Source organism: Pseudorasbora parva, chromosome 9 (genome assembly GCF_024679245.1).
Source record: "Pseudorasbora parva isolate DD20220531a chromosome 9, ASM2467924v1, whole genome shotgun sequence".
NCBI classification, from domain to species: domain Eukaryota; kingdom Metazoa; phylum Chordata; class Actinopteri; order Cypriniformes; family Gobionidae; genus Pseudorasbora; species Pseudorasbora parva.
The window spans coordinates 23,888,596-23,904,495 of NC_090180.1; the positions used below are offsets into that span (position 1 = coordinate 23,888,596).

Sequence of the window (15,900 nt, forward strand, 5' to 3'; positions counted from 1 at the left end):
GAGACTAAATGAACACTATCTTCATCATTTTTCTGATATTTTAAATCTGTAAGATTTCCATCACTTGTAAATCATCTCAAAGGAGCATCTCTGAGCACTATATAAACCCATAAAAGAGGCACTAGGACCCAGCAGCGGAGGATGACGGAGAGAGAAAGGGCTGGCAGAGACAAACGAATGAGCTAAACACAAGACAAACAAAAAAACTCAGTGTAGGAGAGAGACAAGGAGAGATCAGATAAATTGGGAGTTCAGATAAATGGCATGGAGGCTGAAGAGAGACAAAGTGACAGGTCAAGATTCAGCGGCCGATATCAGGAGGAGTGGACAAACTAGAAGAAAAGGAGGAGTCTGGTCTGAGAGGAAGCTAAAAAGAGTGGAGCGCGAAAAGGAGCCCTTCAAAACGGACACTGATGTGGAATAAACTGGAGCCTGGCAAAGGGGACCTCAACTGGCAAAAAAAAAAAAAAAAAAGATACATATATATATATCATCACTGAAGGAATTACTGAAAATATAAACAAACGGAAAGGAGAGCAGAAGACAATCAAATATTATTAAAACAGAAAGAAGAAGTGGAGATACCACCCACAAAGAGAGACTGAGTATACCACACACAGGGTTTATCACAGGTAATCACACCACAACTGAGCAACAGACACTAACTATCAACAAATACATTCACATAACCACACACATGTATTTATGGAATACACACCTACACAGTGGGTGACTATAACACATACGCTGAACATCCATAACTCAAGCTGAGATAGTTTAGACTATAATCAGGAGGCACGGAGAATCTTGGCTGTCACAGGGGACAGGCTTACTGTGAATGGGTAGAAGAGTGGTGAGGCCCTACAGACAACTCTCATGGCACTCTGTGCTGAGGACAATCAAAATATGAACTGATCTGAGGACGGATTTTCTTCTCCATGTCAAAAAAAAACAACAACACCTTGGAGCATCACAGACCAAATCATCTTCTCTAAGTCAAGTTCCAAAGTGTGTTCACACTTTGAAGAACCAGCACTCTAATTTCTCACCTTCACTTTTGGATATCCTTCTGCTCTAAGGACCGATTCCATTGTGTTAGCCACGGGACATCTTGTCATCTCTCTGTGTTGGGATGGAAATTGTGCACTGAGATACTGAGAAGGGGTTGAGTGAGTTAGACGTTTACCTACTGACACTGCAGCATGAATCTCAGGCATGGGACACGAGGGGCACTGCCGGCCTTGCTGCTGAGTTTACTGCTGACTACTTGCACCACACAAGAGAGTGAGGAGAGTCTGGAGCTCCAGGAGGAAAACAATACTGTCAGCACTGAGAGCCCTGTAAGTTAAATGCCATACACACACCTGCTGTACACCTGTCAAGACTTACACAATGGCACTGTGAAATTTTGTAAATCAAATCTTTGAATTTTACTTTATGGGTGTGACAACCATTGAAAGGAACTCAGCAGAAAAGCAAATTTCTTAACGTGTTAATATTTGTATGAACATAAAAACATTTCACAGATAAATGAGGAACAGAAATGGAATGAGTTGATTTAATACTACAGTGCAACTCATCCTCATGGACTGCACCAGATATGCACCGTTTCTTGCATATGGTTACACGTGGTTTGGCACTGTAAGGACGATAAGCTATCCTTCCTGTCTTCCTGTAACACTGGCCTCTTGGGCCTCTTGCATTACAGACATTGCAGTGTAATGCTCTGTTCACATCTGCAGTCCTCTTGCCTCCTGCTGCAAGATGTGTGGCATGTTCACACAGGTGATCAGGGACTCTGGCCATCTTTTTCCTGGTGCTTTTTAGAGATAGAGTTTTTGTAATTGTGACCTTAATTATCTACCGCCTGTAAACTAAAAGTGTCTAATGGACTGTTCCACAGGTACATTTGCAATAATTGTTTATGGTTCACTGAACAAACATGAAAACAAGAATTATTTAAAGTATTTCCAATAATGGTCTGTAAAGCTTTCTTGGGTTTTACAAAAATAGTTTTACAATACATTATCCTTAAAAAGGGATGCTTCTTTTTAGCTGAATTTATATATGATGAAAGGATATATGTATAATGACCATCATGAAAACGACAAAGATTACTTATGGATTACTGATTACTTTCTACAGGAAGAGTTTGCATATTTGCTTTAGTGAAAGTTTGCTACATAGTTTAAAGCGCTGGGATGCTTAACTTTTACAGGAGACTGTATCCTCTGACTTAACCATCGTGAGCCCCCACAGGACATGGATAGTCTTTAGGGACAACTCCAACAAGGGTGGAAATAAGAAACCAAGAGGAAATAAAAGACTCTCCAAGGTAATTTATGCTACTTACACACCATGTTAAACATGAATAATATTAATACATAGTTCAAGTGCATTGATATATTGAACAAAGGCTTTATGAAGTCAAGTATGTCTATTTGAACACAGTTTTATCACAGCATACACAGATAAACCTAATGAGGCCTATATGTAACAAGATGCCTATGTGAAAGTGCCTAATCCTTCACCTCTTTAAATGGATTTCTCTTATTATGCAATGTAACTTGAAAACTTTCTACATGTCCAGCATGGCCTTCCAGGTCCTCCAGGTCCTCCTGGTCCCCAGGGGCCTCCTGGTCCTCCAGGCCCCCTACTGCCTAATCATGCAGAGTTGATAGAGGACTTCCAAGTCAAACTGAAAGGTATACTGGGATTTGTGGACAGAAGCTCATTCACACAAAATTACCAATTATAACATACCAAAAACAAGAAATCTCATAAAACATCCATCAGACCTGAGCAAGATTTAAAATTGGTTAAGATTCTATTTGATTAGTGGATTTAGATCATCACCATGTCAGCCGGGAGCCCTATGAACAGATCAGAGTGTGGGAATTGTATAGAGGGGTGGGTCTCCAGGTTCAGGATCGAAAACCACTGTTCATAGTTTTCATAAAAACTATTGTGGCTTGTGTAAATGTGTAGGTTGCCCTTTGGTCTACATCGTGCACCATCTACATATTCAGTGCACTTCGGCTAAGGCAATAGTTTTGTTGATGAAGTCATACTTCAGATGCAGGTGCACAAATAAGCTTTAATGGTGTTAAGTAACTGTTTTGAAATCAACACCTTTCAAAGAGTTTGTTAAACATCTGAATATGTTGGGTTTTAATGGTCTTGTATGTTTTTTTTGTTTCGACTAGGTCACTTTCAGGATTGCTTGATGTTTGGGATGTGTGTTGTCATGCTCATTTGTTGGGGCGGCTGCTAGTCTGATTGTGGGCTGGCCTGATCTCTTAATAGGTGTAATTTTCCAGGACGTGGATTTGACTTGGCCTGGCCAAAGAATTCCACGGATTCCAGATTTTGTGTGTGTGCATGTGTGTGTGGAATGAGTGTTGGAGCATTGCCAGGAAAGCAGACACAGGTCTGTTTGTGCTCTGGTGCAGTGAGCTGCAGGCTGTTCTGACAGCAATATAAAACATAAAGGCTCTTATTCACACAGAAAAGTGCAGTGGCGCCGCACGCTTATACATTCTAGCATTCTCATTCCCTCACACTTCCATCCACTCTGTCTGCTCATACACACACTCAAACACTCCAAATATTTACATCTTCTATTCACTTTGAGATTGTTTAATGAATTTATATGCAGCCAAGTGTCAATCAAAGACAATCTCAACCATTTCCCACTGGCTATATTTCAGTGTTTTTGAGTCTGAGAAGTTGCCTAGTCTACTAGATTATACCTTGTCCCACATTCAGGTGGGAATTAATTTTGCTTACAAAATCTTGATTACAATCTTGCCATTATCTTTCCACTCAGAGATGGTAGGAACTCACTGTCTGCTCTGCGATCAGCCGCCACGTGTGGCCACGGCTTTCCGTTGCCGATTGCACCACAACCTGCTGGTCCACCGTCGCAGTCTGCAGGAGCTCCAGCCCTTCAACACTGTGAGTGGAAAACAATCCCTTCCAAACTAGAAACAATTCTCAATACTCAATTCATCAACCATTATATATACTATCCCCAGAGCGGTGAAATTAAATTTAAACTTTTAATTAGGCTTTCATCTGTCTGAGGTAGCCCTAACTTCTAAATATGTTGGTTTAATAGTGATGTTAGCTTTGGCTGATGGTGAAACAGACTGGCAAAGGATTGGATAAGGGTTGGCGAATGAAGAGATCGGCAATGGCATATTCAATAATTCCATTTCTGTGTGTTTTCCACAGCCTTCAAACACAGAGCAGTTCCACCAGAGAGGACAGGGCTTTAATGCCAGCAGTGGCCGGTACACGGCTCCAGTGTCTGGGTTCTATCAGCTCACAGCTAGTCTTCTACTTGGTACGTAGTTCAAAAATGTTTTGGGGTGTGTCCCTGCCCCCAATATCCAGACTTGTTATCAACCAATATGGTTAAACTATTTCATGCCCTTAAACTTGAAAATATGGCAACAACCTTAGTTTAGATTAAAAATTGTGCTTGTGATCAACATCACTAGCTCTAAAACTTGAAGTCCTAAGATAGAGATTGCATCAAATTCTTTGTATAGTGAAGTGCATTCTTTATATTTTCCGATGTACCTTTAGACTAGGTTTTCACAGGCATTTCCATCAAACCTTCAAAAGGACCCTCTCATTTACATTAAATATATTTGTACCCTGTCAAACAGAGATGGGCAACGCCCTGGAGGGCCACTGTCCTGCAGAGTTTAGCTCAATCTCTATCCCAACACACCTAAAAAATCTAAAGTCTTCAAGGTTTAATTGACAATTACAGGCAGGTGTGTTTGATTTGGTATGGAGCCAAACATTGCCCTTCAGGATCAGAGTAGCCCATCCCTGCCCTAAAGGGCACATATTAATGCTGCCCTACACACTTTAGTCTCTCTATTGCCATCTGTGGTTAAGACATAAAATTGTATGCTACTTGCAGAGTAGTTCTTTAACTTAAGTTGCGGTTCAGCACTGTTCTTCTGTATGGATGAATCTGATGGTTTAAGGAAACCGATGGTTATGTTATGGGTGATCACCATACAAGATTGGATCTGTTGCTGCACTGTCAGTAAAGGTGATGCTGATACACGGGGAAACTTTTTGAGCAATGTTGCTGGGCAATGTTGTCGTCAATGGGAAACGAGGTGAGGCACAGGGCCCACGACCGATCTAAAGTATCCAGATAGAAATTTGTTGCCCATTCTCTATAGGAAAGTGTCCGAACAACATCACTTGGCAACACTGCCTGGCAACATTGCTCAAAAAGTTACCCTGTGTATCATCACCTTAAGAAGAATTTCCAACAAAGCGTACATCAAAACAATAATAATTCATATCTATCACTGTGGTTCGGATCTTGTTTTGGTGCAGTTGCTTTCCCTTTGTGAATGCGAATTCTCAAAAGTTGGAGATTTTTTGTTTTGATAAATGGTGAACTCCCAGAGGTCAATGAGGTTAGCTGTTTTAACTGTCCATATGACATGCTAGCTAGCTGACTAGCTGTATTATGCACAACTATACTATTTATTGCAGAAACAAGCTACATGTCAGCATACACAATATAGTAGCTGGACCTTTTTTGTGTTAACTGACATGACATTAACACTCAAGAGTTACAATGAATACAATTAACAATGACGTCAGTCTGGAATTTCCTGTGAAAATTGACTCGACAGCTCAAAATTGAAATAAATATTGTCAAGTCTGTGGTGTTGAACACAGATTTGTTATATATTTCAATAATTACATTTCAGACTATCCATCTATTCTTCAAACAAACCGATTGTCCATGTCGGGTCACAGGGACACTGGAGCTTTTGCCATTTCAGCCTATCCCACCTTAATGCTTTAGGCAAATGGAAATGTACTCCTTTATAGCCAAACAAAGCTTCAAAGCGCAGATTTAAGGTGTACAGAGGATACAGTAAGTGTACTTTTGAGGGGACTGCCCCAGTTATAAGATGTTGTACCCCTAAGGTATGATTTCCCAACCTTGAACACTGGCTTGCAGTTCTTTTTGAATCTGACAGCTCCCCAGCTTTCGAGGCCTTATGGCAGGGCTATTCAAATCTTACACTGGAGGGCCAATGCACTGCAGAGTTTAGCTCCAACCCTGATCAAACACACCCACCTGTGATTTTCTAATGATCCTGGAGACATTGATTAGCATGTTCAGGTGTGCTTGATTAAGGTTGGAGCTAAACTCTGCACTGCATTGGCCCTCCAGGGTAAGATTTGAATAGCCCTGCCTTATGGGATAGTGTCCATTGGCTGCACATTGGTGTCCATGGATGCAGTATATCATATAGCAGGGCTTTAGCTCTAACCCTGTTCAAACTCACCTCCCTGTCCCATACAGCAACATAGTGTCAGCACAAACCCAGGGTAGACTCAGCTCTGGGGTAGCTTTCTATTAATCTTAAAGACCTTTATTAGCATGTGTTTGATTGGGGTTGAAGCTAAACTCTGCAGGAAAGTGGATTTTGAGAACCCCTGTCATCCAGGTACTATATCAAGAATATACTGTGTTTTTAGGCACCCAACTCATTTGACAAATTGTTTTTTTTTTTTGCACATGAAGTATTAAGTATGTCTATTTGACACAAGGAATGGGTATATAACAATATGTACTGCCAGGTAATTAAGTTGTTCCATTTAGACAGATAGAAACATAAAAGATAAGCTTCGTAGCATCATTTAGCAAGCTGAAGCACATGCAATGTCTTATTCCTGATTGCATCATGCTGTTTCTTAGAGAGTGTGTGGTAATTTGACCCATCCAGCAGTCTGTCCCTTAGATAAAGCTCAGTGGAACAGGGGTGTGGTGCTTGTACTACTGAGAATGGTCTCTCCCTGTCAGAATCCCTTTAACTTTGCATCATGCATCTGTGTTTGTATGTTTTCTTAGAATCCAACGAGTCTCAAAAGAAGCCTAATGCCAGGCAGAGAGACAGTGTCAAGACCTCCATATGCATAGAGTCTCTCTGTCAGAGTAATGTGTGAGTAGCAATGGTCCATGATCACAAATAGCACTGACCATTTGAACTGTTATTCTAACACCACACAGTCAGCAAAGCAAATGAGTCCCAAACCATGATTAATGTGTTTATAATGATGCAGGTCTCTTGAGACAGTGACTGGAGTGAGTGCTACAGGAGGAGTATTCAGTATTCTCCTGACCGGTACACTTTACCTACAGGTACCACAAACTGACACACTCAACGCAAATCATAAAAAGCCTATTTAACTTAGAATTATACAAATTACTGGAATCATTAGTGCCAATGATGCTGACAGAAATCAAAGGCCTGGGAAAATGTCCATATTTTGGCTACCTTTTTAATTTGATCTCTCCCTTGACAATATGATGAATCCATGTGCATGTACATTATTTCCATCTTTCAATGCAACCCGATCACACATAAATGCGTATAAATAGTACGAGTGTGCAATGTCGTGGAATGTATACGCTTGTATACGGAATGTATGCACTTTATGGCGTATATATGACACGCTCTTGGGTAGGTTTAGGGTGGTGGGGCGTATATATGACACGCGCTTGGGTAGGTTTAGGGTGGTGGGGTGGGGGGTTCGTATGTATAATACGCCATAAAATGCGTATGCACGCGAAAAACAGCATGCCATAGACACGCCAAAATGAGTTTTGGCGTATACATTCCACGACATTGCACACTCGTACTATTTATACGCATTTTTATTCAATTTATTCAAAAACATATAAATTAAATTAATATATACAGTGATTTGAATACACGTTTTTGTAAAACTTACATCATATTTTTTTAATGTTTAAAGTCAGGGTTGTGCACCTGTCCAAATCTCATAACGAAGAAAAAGGCATTATTAAATAACACAGTTTTAAGTAGTTTGGAATAATCTTTTATTGTATTTTCTTAGAGAAAAAAATATGTGCGTCACAGTCATGTGTTGCAGCTAGCATGCAGAATATATATATATTATATTATATATATATATATATATATTATATATATATATATATATATATATATATATATATATATATATATATATATATATATATATATATATATCTTAATTTGAGCTTTTTAGGACAATGATAGGCAAAAAAAAATTGTAAGAAAAATAGATATTACTTTTTACTTGGTTACACCACATGACATTATCACATATACACTTTTCTTGATGGTGTACCAGCACACCAACCAAAGAGTGTATATCTAAAAATGCTTTTTATCATGAATACTCTTATATTATTGACCCATAAAATAAACAATAAGCTTCATTAATGTACATATATGATTTCTTTTTCACAGGCTGGAGAGTATGTGTCTATTCTCATAGACAATGGGACAGGCTCAGCCCTCACAATTCTCCAAGACAGTCTATTTTCTGGCATCCTTTTTGGAATATGAGGACACCAACAAAGCACAAACCAACAGCTACAAAAAGCCAGGTTTCACTGTGCTGACAAAATACACATGAGGTATACAGGACATATTATAATAATAATTACTTAAGGACCATCTAAAAGAGACTCTGTGTATAATGATCTTTGCCATTGTTTCAAATAGCAGCAGGGTTGCGCTGCTATTTCTTTCCAAAATAATGGCAACCCTAAACTGTTCATAGAGGTGTATGTATGTTTTGTCATGCTGTATGTTTATGTATTCCATTCTTAACAGGGTTGAAGTTTTATTTATTTGCATTTGCTTTTTGAAACAATATTGATATGTGTGTATATTTGAAATAAATTCTTCTATAACTGCTGAAACCTCCTCTGGGAAGTTATTAAGTGATTACAGTTATTGATTTAATGTGGAGAGTCCTTGAGGAAGTGTTTCAACATGCATTTTAAGTTTCCTGCTGTATAAAATATGTTAGTGTTTTGCGATTTATAACTAAACCTTTTAGGAAAACAGATACATTTTCATAAAAATCAAGTCACCTTAATATTTATACAGTGCTATATACATTACATGTTGTTTCAAAGCAGCTCTACAGTATTAAACATGAAAATAATGATAAATGATGCAAACAGAATTCAGTTCTGCTTTAAAGCAGCTAGACAAATAGTGTCATTTTTCAGCTAAAGTCTGTTTAGTATTGATTCAGTTCAGTTCAGTTCAGTTCAGTTCAGTTCAATAACTGTGTAAAGTTAATCGGTTATGAAATGAGTTCAGTTCATCTATAAAGCAGTGATGTCTTCAAGCTCAGTTCAGTTCTCATCCAATCAGTGGAGTCAAATCAATAATATTTCTAAATATTAATTGTCCCCAACTAAGCAAGCCACCCTCAAGCCATCCTAGGTGTGTATGCATTCTCCTTTTAGACAAATACAATCAGAGTTATATTCAAAAATGTCCTGGCTAATCCAAGCTTTATAATGGTACATGAGAGCCAAAAATTTGAGCCAGGACATTTTTATATATAACTCTGTTTGTATTCATTAAGTAATCAACATTTTTGATTAAAGGGATCTTTAATTGTTTTATTTATTTTTTTATATATGTATTAATGCCACTAAAAAAGCAACTAATGCCACATTTGCAGGATAAGACTTGCAAGAAAATCTTAGGAGAAAACCCTATTTCCACAGCATTAATAAAAATAAAGCTACAATTATTACACAATTAACATAAAAATGCTAGTATTCTTTGGTAATGCTGGTGAATTTCATTGTGCTAGAACGAAGACACAAACATTACATTCAATGATGATGAATGTAGACGATATGTTCCAGTAGTGGATGGGGATGAGGTCATCATGCTGGAAGAGTGGCGCCTGGTGTTTGGCACTGTGCCCGGCCACCCCCCCCCCCTGCTCTCTCTCTTTCTCTCTCTCTCTCTCTCTCTCTCTCTCTCTCTCTCTCTCTCTCTCTCACACACACACACACACACACACACACGCACACACATCCAAATTAATGTTCTACTATACCTTCCAGGGAAACATCTAACGAAGCATTTGTGGTCAGACTGCATTACCTTACAAGGATGGATTGCTGTCAAATAATGTGCAGAAAGATAAATGAGTGTATGGTAATGACATGCTTATTTATCCCACGATGGGTTCACTGAAAGCAGAGTCTCATCAACAGAGACAAAGAAAAACATGGGCCAGTTCACACAAACACTTCACTTTATCCCAAAACATAGTTGGCACACTTGTTTCCTGTTAATTGCACAAGATGGCAGGCTTTCAGCCAAAACTAAATTACATTTATTTTTCAGGATAAATAAGTGCGTTTTTCATCCAAGACATTTCGACTCTTCCCACTCTGTGCTGTCTTTCTCAGCTTTCAACACATTCACTCACCCCCATCCAAAGAAGCATGTCTACAACTTCTCTCCCCTCACTCAGCACCAACAAAACATTGCCAAAAGCACTAAACACACATGATTAAAAGAGAGATTGTGAGGGATAGACCTGTATTATGAAGGTGACGAATGATAACCTCAGACTTTTTTTGTCTCATTGAAATGCTCTCCTTGTGTCACAGGACCAGATTCAGGACCTTCATAGATGACAAATTTAAATTCTGTCCACTTCACTTAAACATATCTAATTTTGTCTCAACTTAATTTAATTGTGTTCAATCAACCTAATACATTTCAAACGGAAGTTTATGTAATATGAAATATTTGTGCCGACATAACTAACTGGGCAGTGGATCTGTAGTTCCCAGCATGCTTTGCATGCTTTTTTTCAGTAAAGGGAATGTTGTAGTTTATGTTAGTGTTTAATGTTCAGTTATGTTGGACTTTGAGGAGATTCTGTAATTTTTTGGTTACCATTATGCAGAATATCAATGCCTGTGTTTAGGCTGTGGGCACTTATACACAAATTTATTGGATGGAATTCCTGCTCTCAATTAAATTTGAGTTTGTGCTATGAGTTATTTTTGCATTATATTTTTAAAAATATGTTTGTTGTTATTTAAAAGTTTTAAAGGTAAATTAAATTGATACATGTGTTCACCTTACATAATACATGTTTATACATATAACAACATTATTAAGTAAACTGCACATATAAATAGTATGTAACAGTGACAAATTCAAATGGTTTGTATTTATTTAAAGACATTTTGTCAGCTTTACTTGAATTTCTTTTGTTCATATACTAAATTGTTATTGCTCAATATAGTTGTGTGGAACCACTTGACAAATCTTTTTAAAGTAAATTCAACAAGTCATTTATATAATATAATAGACTATAGATGTAAATAGAGATTTTAAATAATAACAATATTTATTTTAAATAAATATCTAGCAGTGTTTTTATGCAATTCCAAAGCTGCCACAATAATAAACAAACACACACGCACACATTTTATTTTCTTATTTATGTATAGTTGTATTTTTCCACATTTATTTTTGTTTGTTTGTTTGTTTCATACTTATTTATTTTATACATGTATTTCTTTATTCATTTTCACATTTATTTAAAAAAAATCACATTAATGTCTTCATCCATATGGTAATGAGGGGAGCCTGTTTTACTTTAGAATGGAAAGGGCAAAGGGCATTTTTTTATAAAACAGGATGCAGAACTGCAATTTGAGTTTGAAGTTAAAAGTACTTTTAAAATTAACTGAAAATGTAATTGTGATTAAAGGAAAAAATAAGTTTAAAAAGATTTAAGCTGCAGACTCTCATGCACATCAGACTCTAGACATCCAAGCAAATTTAGCTTTAGATTGATTGAGATAAAGATGTTCAGATTTATTCTCAATTTCCATTGAGCCTTCCATTCATTAGCCATGGGCCCGTTCGTGCATGGAGTGAGTTTGATGCTCCAACAGTGTCCTCTGTTGGTTAAATAATGCAACATAAGTTTTTTTTTAAACTTTTCATTTATTCCCAGAATTCCAGCCAGGCCAAATCAAAAATGAATTACGTTATAAACCAGGAGGAAATGGCTAATAAGCTCTTTTATTTTTCTGAAATGTGTTGAAATCTAACCACTTCATATCTGTGTGCAAAAAATTAAGCATTATGACAAAAAAAAACTTGCACCTGCTATATGACTCGCCCAACCACCTACCCATTCATTTTAATGGGAATTCCTAGGTGCCTGTACACGTATGTGTGTATGCATGTGAGTGTGTTGTGCATTGGAGATTTTTGGAGAAATATATTTCTATTTTCTCATGCCTTTATTGCGGGTGATTGTGCCAGATTGGTTTGCCAAATAAAAAAAATAATATAAAAATCCCCATTTTCTATTCATTCCTGATACAGTTTTTATTACAACCACATAAACTCCTTGAATCCATCAGATTTTTGTGTAATTCAAGTTCAAGTGCAACAAAAGTCCTAAGGCCTTGAACCACTCTGATGAACACTCAGTTTTTAGAAATTAAAAGAAAATGAATTCCTGGTCAAAATGACCCGAGGAGTGGATGCAAAAGAGGCAAATCTTCTAAGCTGGCTCAGCCTTGGTGATGGAGGACAGTGTCTCATGTTGTTCTTGGGAGGTAGTATTGGTGTTTTGGGCATTGGCAGTGGATTAAGTGGTTCAGCAACCTTCACAGTGTTCTTACCGTAGAGTTTCTTCTCATAATCCAGAAGCTGGTTCCAGAATCCTGTATTAAGGCGGATGTAGGGTCTGCTGTCTTTAACCCAGTTATGTGCCTGCCGCAGAGTCACTCCTTTGTACTTCATGAGGTAGGCCATTATTAAAGCAGGTGAGCGACTCATGCCCGCAGCACAGTGAACTAGGGTTCCTCCGGCTCTGTTGTTGTGGATTCGAGCTGAAATGTGGTCAAAATGATCACCCAGACGGGCATTTGGGAGGTCGGACACGGCAACCCGAAGGCACTCCACACCGGGGTAGATGGGGCAGGTGTGGGACAGGGTCACGTTCACAATGAGTGTAATGCCTTTGCAGGTCATAAGTGCCTGATTCATAGGAGCATCAGCCCCGCTCAGGAAGAGGGTTGGTGTTATCTGTGATATCGACATAGGGCTGCATGGAAAGAAATAACATTAATGTTTTAATAATAGTAATAATAAACACAACAACCAACAACAAGACAATTTAGAACCAGTTTGGGCATTAAGCTATTCGTTTTATACTTTATTATTATTATTATAAATATTATAATTATTATTATTATTATGAGTCAATATAAAATTGAATCTGAGGTAGTCAGCTAGCAGTTGCATGGTACAAAGAACCTCTTAGAAAATTCCCAGCTTATAAATTGTAATTGCAAGCTCTACAAAGACGTAAAAATTGGAATCTCATAATTATAGTAATTATGACATGGGATATGTTTTGGGATAAAGTGAAGTGTTTGTGTGAACTGGCCCATGTTTTTCTTTGTCTCTTTGTTGATGAGACTCTGCTTTCAGTGAACCCATCGTGGGATAAATAAGCATGTCATTACCATACACTCATTTATCTTTCTGCACATTATTTGACAGCAATCCATCCTTGTAAGGTAATGCAGTCTGACCACAAACTCTACGTTAGATGTTTCCCTGGAAGGTATAGCAGAACATGAATGTGCCTTTAGCTCCAACCCTGATCAAACACACCTGAACAAGCTATTTAAGGGCTGTGTCAGAAATCGCTCCCTATATATCCTTAAATAGGGCACTATCTGAGTCCATTTGTGGTGGTGTCTGAAACAATGCTGTCTTGGATTTCGTCCATGTGCTAATTGTTACTGTTATCTCATTCAGTGGTTCAATAGATACAGTTTTTTTTCACTACCTCACCGAGACTCTTACAGTTATTTTGAACACAAACTATTGGCAAAAGTGAATTCCCATTTATTTGTTGAGGCTTTCTTATTGTATAAAACAAAAACAAAGAGACAGTTACAAGCATGAAGGGGTTGGTTTGTGTTTTGATTGTTTATTTTTGAAGTCTAATAAACAGCTCATTACCCTCTGCATCATTGAGTCCTTCATCCCTTGCCTCACATGACAATAAGTACCATTATACATATTTTATATTTTAAATCTAATTTGTCATAGTATAGATTTTAAGACTCTACGACATTTGACTGTGATAGTGATTTGTAAAATTATCCAGGCCCTTTATAGGTATAACAGATTTAAATTATGTTCACTTTACTTAAACACATCTAATTTTGATACAATTTAATGTAATTGTGTTTAATCAACCTAATATATTTAAAACAGAGATTTACTTAATTAATTTGTGTTAAACTACATGAAATATTTGTGTAGACATTAACTGGGCTGTGGCTCTGTAGTTCCCAGCATGCTTTGCAAGGGACTAAATTATGAGAGTATTGCTGAGAAAGTTTTATTGTACCGAGTTGTTGAGAGAGTGAGTTTATTTTGTTTGTATCTGAGAGCTCTGAATAAACACGAGTGAACTTTGCAACGTTATTTCTCTCACAAAATGCTTTCACCACTAACAACTAACACAACATCGACATGAATAGCTGATAGCTACACATCAGAAATCACTGATCCCAGATCAGGCATTAATGAACACTGTTACTCACTGTTTGAATCCATATGGTAAAGCCTGTGCTGACATAGCGAATGATAAACTGAATCCATTCTTTACTAAACATTTTTAGTAGAGCATGAGGAAGGGGATGAAACCTTTCCTGTTATGATGTCATAACAGAAGAATTCAAGATCAGCTTCTCTAAGCTCTCATTTTCTCAAAGGCAGAGAAAGACAGCCAGAACTCGGTTTCAGTGTTTCACTGTTTTGGATATATAACCAAATCGAATCTATTGCATTAGTTTTCTGTTAACACTGTGAAGCTGCTTTAAAACAATCTGTATTGTAAAAAGCACTATACAAATAAAGGTGGCATGACTATAACATACTTTTTAGTGGTTGTGAAGTAGCCTAATTACTTATTCAAAATAAGTACCTACTCTATGAAAGTTGTGCCAAATTAGTTCCTGCATCTCGCAAGAAGATGGTGACGCAAATTATCCATCCATAATTTTCCAAACTGTTGATCCATTGTGGCTACAGTGCAATTTTCGAAGTTACAGACAAGTTAGTTTGATAAAGGTTGGGGGAAATTGGACCTTAAGGGCCAGAGTTGAGAACCCCTGTATTCACCCAATATCCACAAATGTATACAGGTCAATTAAAATATAAGATAATGGTAAGTAGCAAACGCATTTGCTAAGTTATAAGAATTTCAGTATTTCATATTCATGTCAGCTATGATTCATAGGGTTTTGTAAAACTTTCAAGGAAAAAACATGGTTTCAATCCAACAGTTCTTCATCAGGCACAAAACAACAGGCCACATCATTAAATACCTTTGTGTATAGTTGAAGATGCACCTCATAGAAGATGAGTTATTAAAGTCATTGTATAGCTAGATGAACAGCTTTTTAAATGTATTTTTTAATAAATTGACCTGTACACATGTTAGAATGATACTGTAAATGAAGAGTTAACAGGACACAGACAAAGCAGCAAAAAAAGTTGTAATACTGCAGAGGAAAATGTCAAAAAACAACAACAACACAAAACACGAAAACCCAAACTGCAGAGATATTGCTAGAAATTACACTTGTTATATTTAAAATATGTGAGAAGACAACAATGGAAAAGGAATTTTCCTACCAGTTGCTGGCTACATAACATGTGCACAAAGCTAAATAAAGACACGTGAGTGTTTCATAACTTTCCACTACGATGTAGAAAATGCGCCATATGTTGCTTGCATGAAGTTTATGAATACACTGTCGGAACACTTCTTGACATCTCTACTTACACTATTCAAGTGCATTTAAAATAGTATCAATCTTTGTTTATTTGTATTTTATTGTGCTGTGTTTTAAGGTTTATTTTCAGTAACTGACCTGGTCCCTGGTCCTGGTCTCTCTTTGAGCTTGGACTAGAGTGCAGGGGAGATCCCCTGTTGGCATGTTCAAAC

At 37.4% G+C, this 15,900-nt stretch overlaps 2 protein-coding genes across 2 annotated transcripts; one reads left to right on the top strand and one right to left on the bottom strand.

Annotated features, from left to right (window-relative positions):
• The first annotated feature begins 129 nt into the window (after positions 1-129).
• si:ch1073-184j22.1 (erythroferrone) lies at positions 130-8,767 on the top strand. The gene is made up of 8 exons (XM_067454374.1): positions 130-1,340; positions 2,219-2,335; positions 2,591-2,705; positions 3,830-3,957; positions 4,237-4,348; positions 6,908-6,998; positions 7,120-7,198; positions 8,316-8,767. The coding sequence occupies exons 1-8, from the start codon at positions 1,203-1,205 to the stop codon at positions 8,412-8,414; spliced, it is 879 nt and encodes a 292-aa protein (XP_067310475.1). The 5' UTR covers positions 130-1,202; the 3' UTR covers positions 8,415-8,767.
• A 2,725-nt stretch (positions 8,768-11,492) lies between these two features.
• On the bottom strand, positions 11,493-15,900 carry si:ch1073-184j22.2 (dual specificity protein phosphatase 18). Its single transcript, XM_067453192.1, has 2 exons — positions 15,827-15,900; positions 11,493-12,972 (listed from the first exon to the last, which is right to left on the bottom strand). The coding sequence occupies exon 2, from the start codon at positions 12,966-12,968 to the stop codon at positions 12,357-12,359; it is 612 nt and encodes a 203-aa protein (XP_067309293.1). The 5' UTR covers positions 12,969-12,972; positions 15,827-15,900; the 3' UTR covers positions 11,493-12,356.

What these genes read in the sequence shown, in the direction of transcription:
- si:ch1073-184j22.1 (XM_067454374.1), top strand. Translation starts at nt 1,203, where the DNA reads ATGAATCTCAGGCATGGGACACGAGGGGCACTGCCGGCCTTGCTGCTG. An exon ending in CTTCCAAGTCAAACTGAAAG is followed by an intron (nt 2,706 to 3,829) that starts GTATACTGGGAT and finishes CTTTCCACTCAG; the next exon opens with AGATGGTAGGAACTCACTGT. An exon ending in CACAGCTAGTCTTCTACTTG is followed by an intron (nt 4,349 to 6,907) that starts GTACGTAGTTCA and finishes ATGTTTTCTTAG; the next exon opens with AATCCAACGAGTCTCAAAAG.
- si:ch1073-184j22.2 (XM_067453192.1), bottom strand. Translation starts at nt 12,968, where the DNA reads ATGTCGATATCACAGATAACACCAACCCTCTTCCTGAGCGGGGCTGAT.